This window comes from Engystomops pustulosus, chromosome 6, assembly GCF_040894005.1.
Source record: "Engystomops pustulosus chromosome 6, aEngPut4.maternal, whole genome shotgun sequence".
Classification (NCBI taxonomy): Eukaryota; Metazoa; Chordata; class Amphibia; order Anura; family Leptodactylidae; genus Engystomops; species Engystomops pustulosus.
The window spans coordinates 107,095,773-107,113,082 of record NC_092416.1 but is presented as its reverse complement, the minus strand read 5'-3'; the positions used below and the strand labels follow the sequence as shown (position 1 = coordinate 107,113,082).

At 46.0% G+C, this 17,310-nt stretch overlaps 1 protein-coding gene across 1 annotated transcript in view; it reads right to left on the bottom strand.

Moving 5' to 3' along the window:
- The window catches only part of CSE1L (chromosome segregation 1 like), a 245,821-nt gene that overhangs the window by 153,073 nt on the left and 75,438 nt on the right, over window positions 1–17,310 (bottom strand). The window contains exons 6-11 of the mRNA XM_072110531.1: window positions 13,346–13,430; window positions 12,991–13,052; window positions 12,426–12,565; window positions 11,811–11,914; window positions 10,847–10,944; window positions 10,605–10,755 (exon numbers count right to left, since the gene is read on the bottom strand). Coding sequence (XP_071966632.1) covers window positions 10,605–10,755; window positions 10,847–10,944; window positions 11,811–11,914; window positions 12,426–12,565; window positions 12,991–13,052; window positions 13,346–13,430 — 640 coding nt within the window. The remainder of the gene's footprint in view (window positions 1–10,604; window positions 10,756–10,846; window positions 10,945–11,810; window positions 11,915–12,425; window positions 12,566–12,990; window positions 13,053–13,345; window positions 13,431–17,310) is intronic.

Here is a 17,310-nt window from a genome sequence, read left to right as displayed (position 1 = left end):
AAAATTTTTTACTTTGGACCTCATAAAAATGGATAAACAGTGATCAAAAAGTAACATTTAAAAAGCACAGCTTGTCCTGCAAAATACAAGCCCTTAATAACATGGTGATGTATAAACAAGCAAATTTAGCACAGGATGAATTCTATATAAAGCTATAAATGGGGTATTCGTGTTAAAAACACATTACTAGGGTAGTGTGAACGGCCAGGAAAATTAAAAATGTATCAATTCAAACGGCTCTGAATGGTGCTCCTTACGTTTTATGCCCTGTCATGTGTGCATAAAGCACATGGCAGGCCACATATGGGGGAGTCTGCATACTCTGGTATAACTGGGCATTACATTTTGTGGAGTTTCTAATCATTTCATACATTGCGACTGATTAATATTTTCTTAGACAATACATTAATTTTGACCACAAATTACAGTTTGTAAATTCCACCTCCATTTTGTTGTAACCCCTGTGAAATACCATAAGGTTTAACACAAAGTTAAATTTTTCATACATTGAGGGGTAAAGTTTCTAAAATTGCTTAATTAAGGGGTTTTACTGTTATTTAGGCCTCCCAAAGTCACTTAATGCTGAGCAGCATTTTTTTCATAAAAAAAATGAGAAAAAAATTCTGAACCTCCCAACAACCTAGAAAAAAAAAGGATGCATAAAGAGGTATGCCAACATAAAGACAACATTTGTCAACTGTTAGTGATGAAGTTATTAGGGTGGTATGACTAGCTCCCTGAAAAGCATAAAATTTAGAACTTTGAAATTAATTGTTAGAAATTGCCAAATTTCTTTTTTTTTATAACTAAACAAAAAGATAGTGATAATATTACCATTCTACAGTTTGTTATTTCTAATTTTTAGTTAATTTTCCTCCTTTGTGTTGAATCATTCTGTCCTGTTATGAGTCATTAGCCTCCATTTGCTTTTTACAGACATACTGCCCAGTGACCCTTCCTGGCTGTCTCCGCAACCCAGGAAGTCCCTTTTGATCAGTGCTATTCCTTAATTGGTAGAATTGACACCTTTGGCCAGAGATGGTCCAGGAAGTGGGGGATGAAAAGAACCCGCAGACTTTAGTTTTTCCCTCCAAATTTAGACAAAGCTCTCCATAACTGGGGCATAATTCATAATTATATGTCCCCAGTTACACAGGACAGTTATGGGGTCTAGACACACTCCTGGAGCGAAAATCAGAATGTTAGGACCAGGGGAAGGCAGACAATAGCAGAACACCCCTGATTTTAAGCTAAGACACCTCGAGTTTGGAATGTTGTTGATGGGAATAACGTACCCGTTTGGTTGGAAGGCATGGCACAATTGTGCCATCTACCAATCAAAAGTTATGGGGTTTCGATAAAAATCCAGACCCAAAAAGTACCTCACTGATGGGAGGGGGATAGAAAAAGCTCCCCCTCACAGTGACATCACAGTCAGGGGTGGGGGTCAAAATTCCCATGGGTTTAAATTAGTGAAACAGCCACATTGGGTTGTTCAGTCTGGGGACTCTGACAATAGAAGGCTGGATCGATGTCTATGCCCAGTCCTCGGGCCAAAGAATTTCTTCCTATTTCAGTAGCAAGAGTTTTTTGTTTCTTTCTTCCCTGTTTGTAAGTATTGTATGTGTATTGTTTTTAATCTTTTTCATTTTATCAAAAAATGTTATTCTTTGAGTGTGCTGCATTTTTATGTAACTTAAAGTGTTAACTTTTAATTAGTCTCTGCTTGTAGCCTTAAAGAATCGGAGTCTCTGAAGGGAATCACGTTACTAGAGGTATTTGTTAGCATAGCCTATGTAGTAAGCGATTGCATGTTCTGTGTGAATTTATCCTGTATAAGTAGTGAGTGCATGTGCTGAGTTATAATCAGGATGCATTGTCTGTGTGGTTGAGGTGACTACGGCCTTCTTTGCGTGGCAGTGGATTGCTGAGATTGCGTGGGGGTGCTGAGATTGCGTGGAGTAAATTTAGCGCTAGGACGCCATTTTGTGGAAGTGGCAGAGCTAAAGGGCTAAATTCTGGGACTTCATAGAGTAGGTATCCCCGTGTGTGAGTCGGGTTCGTGACAGATAGGTGACATAGTGGTGGGATAGTGTATAATTTTTTATTACACGGTTAAGGCTTTAAGTGTTTGGTTTAAGCAAATAACACTTTCACTTAAGGGCTGGAGTTTTCCTAATACAACAGTCCACAAGCAAGAGACTCCGTGCACTCAAAAACTTATCAGTCAATATACATCAGTCAAAACAGTTCCCCTTCCCCTCTTTTCTATCTTTTGTTTGCATAGTTAGACTACTGCTACGATGGCTGATTTGCTGGGTCTCTGTGCGGAGAGCGGGCTAATATCAATGGGCCAGAACAAGGCAGAGATAATTCAAACGCTGGTGGCGTTTGATGTGCAGTCCCATCCTTCTATGGAACCGGACCAGGGACCTCCAGCCTCATAGGAACCGATAGGAGATGTCTCGCAGCAACCGGCTGGGCATGTCGGCGCCAGCGGTATGTACACTTCTCTTTCTCTACTTCTCCAGCAGATCGGTGACTGTGATCCTAGCCTCAGGATGCAGCTATTGATGCAAGAGCGCCAGGAAGCGCTGGAAGCTGCCCGAGCAGAGAGGGCGGCTGTGGAATGCAAAGCAGAGCGAGAGTTTGCTGAACAACAACGCAAAGCAGAGCATGAGCTGCAGATGGCCCAGATACAGCTCCAACAACAGCAAAGAGCTTCACCAAAGAGTGAGTCCATGTACAGTGTTTCTTTTAGGCCCCGCCTGGATTGTTTTCCTGTCCTGGAGAATGATGGGGACCTGGATGTCTTTTTGCAAGGATTTGAGAGGGTCTGCAGGCAATTAACTGCCGCCTGCTGAATGGGCCTGATACCTTACCCCTGGACTTAAGGTAGCCTTACCTGCCTCTGTCGAGCATGATTATGGGGCTATAAAAAGGGCTCTGATACAGCGTTTTAACCTTACTCCAGAGGTATACAGAGTGCATTTCCGTACTGTCAGGCGGACAGATATGAATAGTTATGTGGAAATTGACAGGAAATTGCTAAACCTGGTGAAACAATGGCCCAGAGGATGGGGTGGACCACCCTAGAGGAGATTGATGACCTGATCGCCATGGACCAATTTATTCACACAAGTACTGCAGAGTTGCGACAATTCATACGAGAACGGGAGCCAAAATCCTTGGAAAAGGCTGCCCAGCTGGAGGATGTGTTTGCTGCCAGCAGCTGCAGGATGGAAGGGGTGTAAACCCCCTGTTAACTCTTCTACAGTTTTCCACAAAGCTTCTGGGGCATCTCCATCATTTAAGCCTACTGGAGACCAACGCAGGTGTTTTATTTGCAACAAATCGGGGCACATCAGCACTTCTTGCCCTGAGAAGAGGAAGACCACCCCTTTGCCCAAACCAACATAGTCTTCACCACCTTTTTTGTTTGTGGGTGGGAGTAAGCGGGTGGTTGGTGACAACCTACAGGAAGTTACTGTGGGTGACAATGTCACAATAGGGTTGAGGGATACCGGTGCAGAGATGTCCCTTGTGCACCCCTCACTTGTCAAGCCAGAGGATCTCATCCCAGGACGGACTATTACAGCTGCTGGAGTTGGAGACCCCTGCATTGCCCATGGCCCGGGTGTATCTGGATCGGGGGGTGGGGAGAGGGATGACAGACGTGGGGGTAACGGATAAAATTCCCACCAATGTGTTGTTGGGGGGACCGACCTTGGGCTTCTGGTCTCTAGATATAATTCAGGATGCCGATGAGGACACTGGCATCCCTGGTGCCTCACGCGAGTTAAACCCTGTAAAAGCTGATATTGTTCGGACTGTGCCTACTGTAGACTGTGAAAATTATGCATCATGTGATATTGTTGAAATGTGTAGTAACAATTTACCTGTTTCTAACCTAGCTTTTAATGCCATAGACCAGTGATGGCGAACCTTTTAGAGACGGAGTGCCCAAACTACATCCTAGACCCACTTATCGCAAAGTGCCAACACAGAAATTTGTTTTGTGATTTATACTCCCTCCTCTGTCACATCTTTTATTCATAATCGCACCATGAGGACACCAATAAAGCAGAAAATAGAAGAAATTTGGATGATCATTGTAACTTTCCTCCAGGGTCCCCTACACAGGAAAAATTATCAGGGCCGGAACAGGAGCTACAATGATTAATCCAGATCTGTCCACACATTCCCAATCCCTCCAGTAGTCCCAGGTAGAGCTGTCACTTTAAAATAGCTCTGTGCACAGCAAGTCCTGGGCTGTCTGGGACTGCAGGAAGATACCTGAAGTCCTCTCTGGTGATGGCCTGGGTGCCCACAGAGAGTGCTATGAGTGCCACCTCTGGCACCCGTGCCATAGGTTCGCCACCACTGCCATAGACCATGAATGTGAACATAGTAATGATAGAGTTTAACTGTGTTAATAATGTGGCTAAGAGTGGCAGTATGTTAACATCCAAAGCTCTGTGGTGTGTCCGTGTCCGCTGTAACTCGCAGTCGGAGTCTTCAGGAAACTCACCGTTGCCTGAGCCCTGAACCTCCTGCTGTCTGGGTTACAGAGGAACAGGAGCAGACTGACAGCCTGTCACCAGCGGCAGCTCAGGTAATCGCTTCATCCTGACAGTTGTGGATTACGCCACACGTTACCCACAGGCCGTGGCATTGTCATTCACCCGGACTGACAAGGTGGCAGATGCGCTCCTCACCATATTCTCTCGTGAAGGGTTCCCCAGAGAGATGCTCACAGATCAGGGGACCCAATTTATGTCTCACCTTATGCAGTGCCTCTAAGAAAATACAGGGGCAGCACTTGGTAGCCAGTGCTTATTACCCGCAGACCAATGGCCTCCTCCAGCGGTTTAATGGGACCCTCAAACAAATTCTCCGGACTTTTGCGGATACCCATGAGAAGGACTGGGATCGTTATCTACCACACCGGCTATTCGCTTACAGAGGTATCGCAGGCATCGACTGGATTCTCTCCCTTTGAGCTTCTCTATGGCAGGAAGGTACGGGCCCATTAAATCTCATGAAGGAGTCATGGGAGGGAGAATTACGGTCAGAGGTCTCTGTAGTTGACTGTTCTGAAGTTCAGGGACAGACTGCAGGCATTGACAGGGATTGTGCAGGAGAACCTGACTCAAGCCTAGGCCGATCAGAAACGGTGGTATGACAGGAACGCCAGGGAGATAGTGTATGAGGTGGGCCAGTAGGTGTGGGTCCTGATCCCCACTACCCAAAACAAATTCCAAGCAGCGTGGGAAGGCCCGTATCCCATTCATCAACGCCTAAATGACGTGAACTATGTAGTCACGATCGACCATGTTCGCAAGATGCACAAGGTTTTTCATGTGAACATGATCAAGGCTCATCATGATAGGGATACGTGCGTCCTGCCTGTTTGCAGCATATAAGAGGAGGGAGGAAGGGAGGCCTTGCCTGACTAAGTGGCATCCGCACAGGACGGAGGGTCATTGAGGATGCCATAGTCAGTGCCCAGCTGTCTTCATCTCAGAAATCCCAGCTGAGAGAGACAACCCATACCTTGACATTTTCACAGGTAAACCAGGAAAAACCCTACTAGCCTCTCATCACGCAGACACAGGGGAACACCCATCAGAGATATCATCCAAATTTTCAACTAATTTGAAGTACAATGTGTAACAAGATAACTGTCTCAAAACACCCTGGATTTGTTAAATACAGACGGTCCCCTACTTAAGGACACCCGACTTACAGACAACCCACAGTTACAGACAGACCCCTCTGCAGAGGTCGCATTAACGCCTCACCAAGCGTCATAGACGCATGCTGAGGCACCATTACCCCCCAAAATAATTGCCATGCGTCAAAGTACGCATGGCAATTATTTCCTGTAGAGCTCAGGCTGAGTGGTTCGGCGCTCCGCAGGACACGTGACGCAGTGATCTGTGTCAGCGGCGCGTTGGAGAGACCCGAAGCGACGGCGCAGTCCTCGGGGGAGACATGCGGGCTGCTGCTCCAGCTCCCCCTGCAGGCCCGTGTGTCAGCGTTTATGTGATTCTAGCGGGACCGGAAAGCAGGGCCAGGTGAGTGCAAACCCCGACCACACAGTACTCACTGCACTCTATGTATGTAGTGTGTAGCGGGGGCATGCTGTGTGTAGCATGTGTGTGCCCTAGGTGTAGCGGGGGCATGCTGTGTGTAGTATGTGTGTGCCCTATGTGTAGTGGGTATGCTGTGTAGCGAGTGTGCCAGGTACTATGTGTAGTGAGCAGGGGCATCCGGGGCTCGTGCGCAGGATCTTTTGGCCTGTGCCCTGGAACTCCCCGGGCATCCTACCCTCTCTCAACACGATCCGTGTCCTGCACGGATCGTGATAAGAACGTTTGCTGTCACTGCTTTCCCCAGCAGCTCAGCCTCCGGTGAATAATAGTCACAGAGGCTGAAGGACCTGTGAAGATGTCATTGTCACATGACCTGCCGGGGAAAGCAGTGCACAGAGAGAGAGCTGCATCTGTGAGGTAAGGGGGGCTGTGTGCGAGGCACATTCCTTACTGGGGGGCTGTGTGCGAGGCACATTACTTACTGTTGGGGCGTGATGGGTAACACGCACCTGGTTTTGTTTAAATGCAAGACAAAGTGTGAGCGCTGCCTTACAGTATTTGGGGGGGATTGTTGGGGGCAGCAGCAGGATAACACTTCCAGGGAACCAAGATGTAGGGACAATGAGGAACATAAGATGTGGTGATGCCTAATGGAGAAGATGGAGGAGACGCCACCTGCAGTCACTAGAGGGAAAAAGTAGTGATTTCTCTGGTGTTTCTGTAGCTGTATACACTGTCAGTAAAGTTGTTATGCGAGGGGTTATGTACAGGAGGGGGCATTACAAAAAGAGCGCTACATATGTATTGGGGCCTGTGCCCCGGATCTTTTACAACCCTAGCAACGCTGCTGCGTAGCGAGTGTGCCCTCTGTCTAGTGGGGCTGCTGCGTAGCGAGTGTGCCCTCTGTCTAGTGGGGCTGCTGCGTAGCGAGTGTGCCCTCTGTCTAGTGGGGCTGCTGCGTAGCGAGTGTGCCCTCTGTCTAGTGGGGCTGCTGCGTAGCGAGTGTGCCCTCTGTCTAGTGGGGCTGCTGCGTAGCGAGTGTGCCCTCTGTCTAGTGGGTATGCTGCGTAGCGAGTGTGCCCTCTGTCTAGTGGGTATGCTGCGTAGCGAGTGTGCCCTCTGTCTAGTGGGTATGCTGCGTAGCGAGTGTGCCCTCTGTCTAGTGGGTATGCTGCGTAGCGAGTGTGCCCTCTGTCTAGTGGGTATGCTGCGTAGCGAGTGTGCCCTCTGTCTAGTGGGTATGCTGCGTAGCGAGTGTGCCCTCTGTCTAGTGGGTATGCTGCGTAGCGAGTGTGCCCTCTGTCTAGTGGGTATGCTGCGTAGCGAGTGTGCCCTATGTGTAGTGGGTATGCTGCGTAGCGAGTGTGCCCTATGTGTAGTGGGTATGCTGCGTAGCGAGTGTGCCAGGTAAAGGTTTGTTCTTAAGTAGAATTTGTATGTAAGTCGAAACTGTATATTTCATAATTGAAGTTCTAGACAATTTTTTTTTCTTTTGTCCCAGTGACAATTGAAGTTTCAAAATTTTTGCTGTAATTGTACCAAGGATTATCAATAAAGCTACATTACAGACCTTACAGCTGATCATTGCAGTCTGGAACAATATTAAAGCATCCAGAGAGCTTCACCAGAGGTCACAGTGGGCAGAGGGGTCCGTCTGTAACTATGGGTTGTCTGTAAGTCGGGTGTCCTTAAGTAGGGGACCGCCTGTACTTTTCTTAGCACATTAATTAAAGGTCCTTCTCTCAAGGTCTGTTGATTTAACTAGCGATTCATAACTAGATATAAATAGTATAGTATATAAGGCTGGGAAAAGATACCAGTCCATCAAATCCAACCTTTAAGAATTAAACAAATGTTTGTTCCCCATAACACTTGATATTTTTTTTCTCCAGAAAGGCATTCAGGCCTCTGTTGACCATGTACAGAGAGTCCACCATAACCTCCTGCGACAGAAAGTTCCATAGTCTCACTGCTCTCACTACCCGTCTGTGAAGAATACCTTAACATTTCGGGGCCCTGAAGGGTACGCAAGATCACTTAATTATACTTTTATAGACACCAGCAGAAATCACAAGTTAAATGATTTAAAGTTGTCCACACAACTACCGGCAGCAGATATGGCACAACAATAAATCACAACCCTGAATGGCTATAAAGATCCCTTTCACTAGCCTCAGTGAAACCGAACCTTAAAATCAACCTAATAAGCTGCTACCAGTTCTATTTTGATATTTGCCCAGTACGCAAGAGATTTTATAAAGGGTGGGGAACCAACCCAGTTAGATCTCGATACACAAACCCAACATTGGTGTTTCTCGGTTATATACATCTAAGAGCAACAAAGGTTACATATTATATTTAATTGCCTTAGGGGCACTCTAGACAAAACAGTACATACAATAGATATAGAGGAGAGAGAGATATAGATATATATATAATATAGAGTAGATACGTATATATAGATACTACAAGTATCAGCAGTTCAGCATGTTAGTTACCTCATGTGTGGAACCTAAATAGTTAACACCTTAAGTTCTTCCTTTTCACTTGATGTATTGGGTTCCCAGACAAAAGACTAGGAGCATCAGAGGTGTCTAATTATATCAGGTGCAGACACACCTCTGTCCACCCCCAGGAGGGGTCGTGGGTCCTTCCAACCTGGTATTACATCAGAAACCTTGGAGAAGTCATAGCTTCTCAAAGGGAAGTTATAGGGTCAGGGTTCTGGCATTATCGGACACGGGTGAAACCCTGGATCACTTGGATACCAAACCTGACCCATTTGCCATGGTCCTATCGAGAGATTTATCTCTCTGGACCCAAGAATGCTAAAGAGACTTACCGGCTATGGCGAGGGCTCAGCCAGTGAGCCCTCTCCATGCAGCGGCTCCTGACGCGTGTCATACTATTATTATTAGCTCACTCAGTGGATTATATTAACCATTAGAGACCCTGAGGTTGTGTAAATAGAGGCAGATCTCATCATAAGTACTAGATGTAAGTAGGAAAAATCTTATGACATTTATCTAGTGACACTTTATAGCTAATTGAAAATGAGAAATATGTTTTGACAACTACAGTCAAAAACGGAACAGTTATTGTATTCTATAGTCTGCAATTAACATGCAATTAATGGTGCAATGTCTGCTAGGACTGCCAAATATCATTACACCAAACCTATCGCTACAAATCGGCAAGCAATTAGTAGGCAGTTTGTTACATATAGAATAAATATTGTGTCATGGGTTTCTCAGGTGGTCTACTGAGAAAGCCCTACAATAATCACGTCAAAGTTAATCAAAGAAAGAGTACCCCGAGCCGACCCTCATACCCTTTGATCTATCTCATCTTTCAGATCGATCACTGATGCCGAGGACCTCTACATGCAATGCAAAAGACTCGAATACACAGTTTTAAATAGCTGTAAATAAACAAGCACTATCATATTTACTAATCACGAGTTGTACTCTCAGTTTGTTACATAGCTCTATATTTCTGTCAAACACAGGGGCCAGCCAATCAATGATGGAAAGACTTCATGAATACCGGTAAGTGTGGTATGTGAACCACATGGCTGTGAATCACTTCAGAGGTCTGTCTCTCTAATTTTGCAGCATAAGAAGTGCAAATTTTTGTATCTGTATAAGTTATCTGTATAAAGTGAATAATTTTTAACAAAATAATTTCACAATTGCTTTGGAAACTCCTGCCCTTTAACCCCTTACCAACATGCAGCGTAATAGTACGTATTTTTAGTGTGTTGGCTTTGAGATATTACCTACTGTGCATGGGACTACGCTCCACATTGTTTGGTATTTGATTTTACCGGTAACACCCGTCATCAGTGCTAGCACCGATCACGGGTGTTATGTCGATCACCAACAGCAGCTTCAAAAAAAAAAAAAAAAAAAAAGGCAGCTCATGGGGGTCGCCATCTTGCCAAGGATAGTCGCTTAGGGAATGGTGATCCGTCGCCATGACAGCCTTGGGTCTTCCGAAGACCCGAGGCAGTCTTGTTTTAACCCTTTCATTACAATGTGCTATCAGCATATTGTAATGAATGAGGAAAATTCCCACATACTGCAGTTCAGCAGTATGGCAGTATAGGATCGAGTCGATCAGACAACCTAGGGAGTACCCTAGGGAGTCTGAAGTACCCTAGGGAGTCTGAAAAATAGTAAAAAGTTATAATAAAAAAAAAAATAAAAAAAAATAAAAATCACCCCTCTTTCCCTAGAACTAAATATAAATAAACGTCCAAAAATGCCTGATCAAAATATAATAAAGTTTTTTCACTGTGACATGTCATTTGGAGTACACAGTGAAAGCCATAAAATTGAAGCTCACAAGAAAATGGTGCAAGTGAGTTTTTCCACCATTTTCACTGAATTTGGAATTTTTTGCCCACTTCCCAGTACATGACATTTGGGAGCAATTGGAAGCTGCTAGTAAAATTTACAGTTCACTATTGAGAGAACTAAAAATGGGCAGTTGTTCATATTTCACCTTGAACATCACTCTGGAGAATCTCTGTGAAGACCAAAAACAGTGCCTCTTCAAAGCCATTAACAGCAGCTGGGTTGGATCTGCAGGTAATTCTTATGGACAGGCAAATAGACTCAAACAGGTAATGGTTAAAATGTGGCTTGCTGGGATTCTAAGGAGGAAAGGGAAAAAAAAAAAAAAAGAAAATAAGTACAGAGCATGTCAAAAATCAATACTGTATAAAACCAGGCAGCGAGACTTACCTTACTAACAGCAAGCAGCTTCTGTGTAAGTTGTGGGATGACTGAAGGGATGTATGGGATGATGGCCTCCTGCAGCAGGGAGAAGCTTCTCATGATTGCTAACAGAAAAGCAAAGACAAATTATGTAAATTAGGTAATGTATGTTTCTCTGCTACTAGTGTAATTTTAAAGACTTGTAACCATTTATCAGCAGGCATTGTTAAATGGTGACAAGTCCTCCACATATTACCTAAAATTAGTTGCCAGTGAGGCAGTTTTCCTGATACGCAAATAAGCCTTTCTGACTCATCTCTAGTGTGTTTTACTCTTCTCTCCCAGTGTCTCTTCCAATCATTACCCTGCCTCCTTGTACTTAGGAACTGTCTGCTAAAATTCAACTACAGAAATATGAAGCTCTATTTACTTATAGGAATATTGTGTACAATTTTTACACGGTGCCTTGTTACATTCATGTTATGTGACCAGAGTGAAATCTCAGATCCTTTAGTTTCCTAACATAAGAAAACTGTACTCCATATATGTGATCACATGAAATCATAGCAGCATACATGGAGGATGAAGATAAGTTGAAGTCCAAGGAGGCAGATATGATTTCATGTGATCACATACAACCTTGCTAATATAAGGACGTTAAAGGACCTGCAATGAAATGACTCTGCTCACGTGACATGAACTGCTGTTTAGGAGGAGTAGATGGCAAGGGCGGCTGAAGCGGACACACCCCATCTGATGCCAGGTAATGATTTAAGATGATTTAAATGTATGTAAGGGAAACAATTGTCAGTTAATAGGACTTTAAGAACCTGCCACAACCTGTATATGTGAAAATGCGACGACATATTCCCTATAAATAGGTCTTATTTGCATTGCATGCAGGTGGTCATGTCACATAGATATGGCAAATAGGATAGAAAATGGCCACATGTAGTGATTGCTTTTCTGCTAGCTTGTCCTGCCTACTTACCTTTCATGATGTATTCATTCTCTGAGGAGCCAGGTGACGTGAGTGCTTTAAACAGACTTGACAAAAGTTGTTCTGCGCAAGGTAACATGTCTGTGGCTGAAATGCTGAGGACGAGAAACCATGATGAAGAGTGCCTTTATTTGATGTAACAGAAGACTTGGGATAGATTCATCACTCCGTCTTGAAACACAAGTCAGAGGGGCTTGGGCCAACTGCAGCTGCGTTTCTACTGAAATGCAAGCGATCGGCCCACAACACTTCTGAATTGTGTTTCAAAACACAATTCAGGCACGTCTGTACACAAAGTGGTTTTCACAGTAAGGAGTGTACTCCGCAAGTTATGCAAATACAGCAGAAGTAATTTTACAGTTTTCAGGTGTTCACTAAGCAAACTAATAGGTGCATAATTAATTCAGAAAGTCTGGACTACCCCAGATTTATTGTACAGCATCAGGAAACTCCTAAAACCTATCAAAGGGTCAGCCACAAAATTAAAGTGGGATGCAAAAGAGTGGTCAGGAGGCTTCCTATACACTGTAGTCAAGTTAATTTATCTATATGCTTCTCAAGAGCTGTATTGAAAGTTGGTCACACGGACAGCAAGCAGAACCTTACAGGGTAGCGTTAGCTGCACCTCCTCTCATTGTGAACAATCGTTCCAGTGCATGTGCGGCATACGTGTGAACAACAATGCTATCTGACTTCAGGTGAGAGATTAGCAGTGGAATTGCCACCAGAATCTGCTCTTTAGGAACCTGCAAAACAGGAAATGCATGTTTAATCTTAAATTATGCATGTTAGTAGCACAGCCACAAACTTTTCAACAAGCTTTGCATTATGCAAGAAGTAAATATTTTAGCATGTCCCCCTACAGCAAAGTTCTGTATTGAAGAGTGTCAAATAAAAAAAAGCTTTTTGAGGTAACAGCAAGTCATAGCACCTAGGTATCAACCCCAAAGCTAAAAGTGGTCTGCAAACTGAAAATATAGGCTGCCACTTTTACTTTACCGAGAAAAGATTGCAAGTCACAAAATGGCTAGAAACTGTTCAAGTGTGCAAAAACTAAACTACTGATATTGTTACGTCAGATGAAAAGTTAAGTTTTCCTCGGGTAGAACGGCTCAGAACGAAGGTACAGCCACCTGCAAAACGGGTCAACATTACCTTACTGGACCAATACCTGATTCCTGAAGAACATGACATACTTTATTCCATCAGCTTTGAGCACAGGGTATTCATTAACTGTAAAAATACAAAAAACTCATTACCTTTGACTGGAAATGGCTTAATACAGGAATGCCTATAATCCATCCCTGAATCATGCAAGTTTCTGATAATATACTTAATTTGCCTATTCTGCCTTGATGTGCTTGGCACACTTAGCTGCAGGAAAGACTTCTCCTGTTCTCTAGTAATAATATGGCTGGGAGAAACAAAAAGGGCCAAGAGAGAAGGAAGGACGCAGCAGGAAAGAGTAGCAGGGAAGCCAAAATTACAGCTTATAGTTGTTCTAATGTCACGCCTTTATTACTTACCATTTGCAGACTTGAGAATAGGAAGGATGTGAGAAATGAAGAATTCTGTCAAGTTCACAAGCTCGTTAGCTTGTGTTATGCCGTGCTGTAAAGATATAAAAACCATCAACAATACGAAAGTGCACTTCCATCTGAATGGTTAGGCTAATCATTACTGTTACAAACATACTATTTTACCCTTGCACAAAATGTACCCTAATTAGTCATTGATCTAGGGGTAAACACTATTTGTACAAGTATACAGTACAGGTGGTCCACGACTAAATGGCACCCAACTGGTAGATGACCCGTAGTTACAGATTGACCTTTCTGTCCACTGTGAACTCTGGTGAAACTCTCTGGAAGGTCCCAGGCAGAAAAGATCAGCCGAAAGGTGTCTTGTGAAGTTTTATGGTTAATCCTTGTTCCCATGGCCTCCCTATTACGGAATATCTATTGAGAGGTCGGTAGGACCCAGTCTATATAATAGGACTCGAGCTTTATCCTCCATGACTGTATCAAACAGAAAATCAACAGATTTTTTCCCCAAATAAGAACACATCAAGGAATGACACTTAAAATGATTAATCTGACCAACCCCTCTCAGTGGTGGATGTGAGCGTTTTTATCAAGGGGTTTATACTTTGTCCCCACAACCAACTTCGACCTGTTTACTTGGATGAAGGACCTAGCCTATTCACCAGAAAATTAAGATGGGCAAAGTTCATGTTAATCAAAGATAGGAAGCGATGCAAAGATCTTGGTCTAAACGAAGAGGACCGGTGGGCGGAGCCAAGCCGCGTTGCTAGATGACTGCTCCCAGCACTTCTCACACAAAGCCAACTAAAATAGCTCTTACTCAGACCAGATGGTCACATACGGGAACCCCAACGCCCAAGACCCGAAAGGACTCACCAAAATGGGAAAGCAGCAACAGGAATTGGATAAATTGTTGAAGAAAAAGATGAAGACGCCACCAGGCAAGTTATCCAAGATGGTGCCCGCACGGGAAGACGCAGAGTACTGAGCAGGACAGCATTGGTGAGAACTGTAAAGCATACGGGGAGACCTCCGCAGACCCAGTCTCCAGTAACTTTATTAACAATGCCTTGCACCAGGCCCTGAACCCCATAGCCAAGGAACTGGCCAACTAAAGCTGACATAAGGCAAATAGGGGTCAGAGTGGAGGAATTTGAGGGAGCTCAGTCAGCATTGCTACAATTTGGAGAGGTGGTGGCCATGGCTCCATAGTCAAACAGAAAGCTCAACTAAATACAGCCCTGCTATGAGTATAGCATTAGGGAAACCGCAGTAGGCACAGAAATGTTCGGTTAAGGGAATTGCCAGAAGACATAACACACGATCTCCCTAAAGTAGCTGCCGACATATTTACAAGTATACTGGGACAAGAAAGAGCTGGCCTTATACACATTGAAAGAATCAATAGGGCTCTGAGACCTAAACCGCGTGCGACTGAACCACCTAGAGACATCATATGCGGCCTGCTGAAGTATACGGATGCCACAGACATCTTGAAAGGGGCCAGAGACCTTAAAGAGCTTTAATACCAGACACACGAAATATCAATATTCCAGGACATTGCACCATCCACACTCGCTAAAAGGTGAATGCTAAAGCCATTGCTAGATGACCTGCAGGAGAAAAGTGGCAAGTTATCTAATATTAAAGGTCAACTTCGAAAAATCAGAGATCCTCAATATTACATTACTTCCACACTTAGCAAAGTTAAAAAGCAACTCAAAATTCCAATGGCCACAAAAATCACTCAAATATCTAGGCATACAATTACCAAAAGACCCATCAGACCTTTCGGCTTAACTATATCCCGCTCCTGAAATCTGTTGACACACAACTGCGGCAGTTAAAGATACCCTTTGGGCAGAGGTCGCATTAACGCCTCACCACGCGTCATAGACGCATGATGAGGCGCCATTACCCCCCAAAATAATTGCCATGCGTAAAAGAACGCATGGCAATTATTCCCTGTAGCGCACAGGCTGAGCGGCCCGGCGCGCGCTGCAAAAGAGGGAAATGTCACTAGCGCGATCGCAGCGCGCGCCAGGCCGCTCAGCGGGGCACGTGACTAAGGGGCGTGCCGGAGAGACCCGGAGTGAGACCTGTGGACAGAGTGTAGTCTTGTGTGCGTGCTGGGTGAGTGTAGTCTTGTGTGCGTGCTGGGTGAGTGTAGTCTTGTGTGCGTGCTGGGTGAGTGTAGTCTTGTGTGCGTGCTGGGTGAGTGTAGTCTTGTGTGCGTGCTGGGTGAGTGTAGTCTTGTGTGCGTGCTGGGTGAGTGTAGTCTTGTGTGCGTGCTGGGTGAGTGTAGTCTTGTGTGCGTGCTGGGTGAGTGTAGTCTTGTGTGCGTGCTGGGTGAGTGTAGTCTTGTGTGCGTGCTGGGTGAGTGTAGTCTTGTGTGCGTGCTGGGTGAGTGTAGTCTTGTGTGCGTGCTGGGTGAGTGTAGTCTTGTGTGCGTGCTGGGTGAGTGTAGTCTTGTGTGCGTGCTGGGTGAGTGTAGTCTTGTGTGCGTGCTGGGTGAGTGTAGTCTTGTGTGCGTGCTGGGTGAGTGTAGTCTTGTGTGCGTGCTGGGTGAGTGTAGTCTTGTGTGCGTGCTGGGTGAGTGTAGTCTTGTGTGCGTGCTGGGTGAGTGTAGTCTTGTGTGCGTGCTGGGTGAGTGTAGTCTTGTGTGCGTGCTGGGTGAGTGGAGTCTTGTGTGCGTGCTGGGTGAGTGGAGTGTAGTGGTGTGCGTGCTGGGTGAGTGGAGTGGAGTGGTGTGCGTGCTGGGTGAGTGGAGTGGAGTGGAGTGGTGTGCGTGCTGGGTGAGTGGAGTGGAGTGGAGTGGTGTGCGTGCTGGGTGAGTGGAGTGGAGTGGAGTGGTGTGCGTGCTGGGTGAGTGGAGTGGAGTGGAGTGGTGTGCGTGCTGGGTGAGTGGAGTGGAGTGGAGTGGTGTGCGTGCTGGGTGAGTGGAGTGGAGTGGAGTGGTGTGCGTGCTGGGTGAGTGGAGTGGAGTGTAGTGGTGTGCGTGCTGGGTGAGTGGAGTGGAGTGGAGTGGAGTGGTGTGCGTGCTGTGTGAGTGGAGTGGAGTGGAGTGGTGTGCGTGCTGGGTGAGTGGAGTGGAGTGGAGTGGTGTGCGTGCTGGGTGAGTGGAGTGGAGTGTAGTGGTGTGCGTGCTGTGTGAGTGGAGTGGAGTGGAGTGGAGTGGTGTGCGTGCTGTGTGAGTGGAGTGGAGTGGAGTGGTGTGCGTGCTGTGTGAGTGGAGTGGAGTGGAGTGGAGTGGTGTGCGTGCTGTGTGAGTGGAGTGGAGTGGTGTGCGTGCTGTGTGAGTGGAGTGGAGTGGAGTGGTGTGCGTGCTGTGTGAGTGGAGTGGAGTGGAGTGGTGTGCGTGCTGTGTGAGTGGAGTGGAGTGGAGTGGAGTGGTGTGCGTGCTGTGTGAGTGGAGTGGAGTGGAGTGGAGTGGTGTGCGTGCTGTGTGAGTGGAGTGGAGTGGAGTGGAGTGGTGTGCGTGCTGTGTGAGTGGAGTGGAGTGGAGTGGTGTGCGTGCTGTGTGAGTGGAGTGGAGTGGAGTGGTGTGCGTGCTGTGTGAGTGGAGTGGAGTGGAGTGGAGTGGTGTGCGTGCTGTGTGAGTGGAGTGGAGTGGAGTGGTGTGCGTGCTGTGTGAGTGGAGTGGAGTGGAGTGGAGTGGAGTGGTGTGCGTGCTGTGTGAGTGGAGTGGAGTGGAGTGGTGTGCGTGCTGTGTGAGTGGAGTGGAGTGGAGTGGAGTGGTGTGCGTGCTGTGTGAGTGGAGTGGAGTGGAGTGGAGTGCGTGCTGTGTGAGTGGAGTGGAGTGGAGTGGTGTGCGTGCTGTGTGAGTGGAGTGGAGTGGAGTGGAGTGGAGTGGAGTGCGTGCTGTGTGAGTGGAGTGGAGTGGAGTGGAGTGGTGTGCGTGCTGTGTGAGTGGAGTGGAGTGGAGTGGAGTGGAGTGGAGTGGTGTG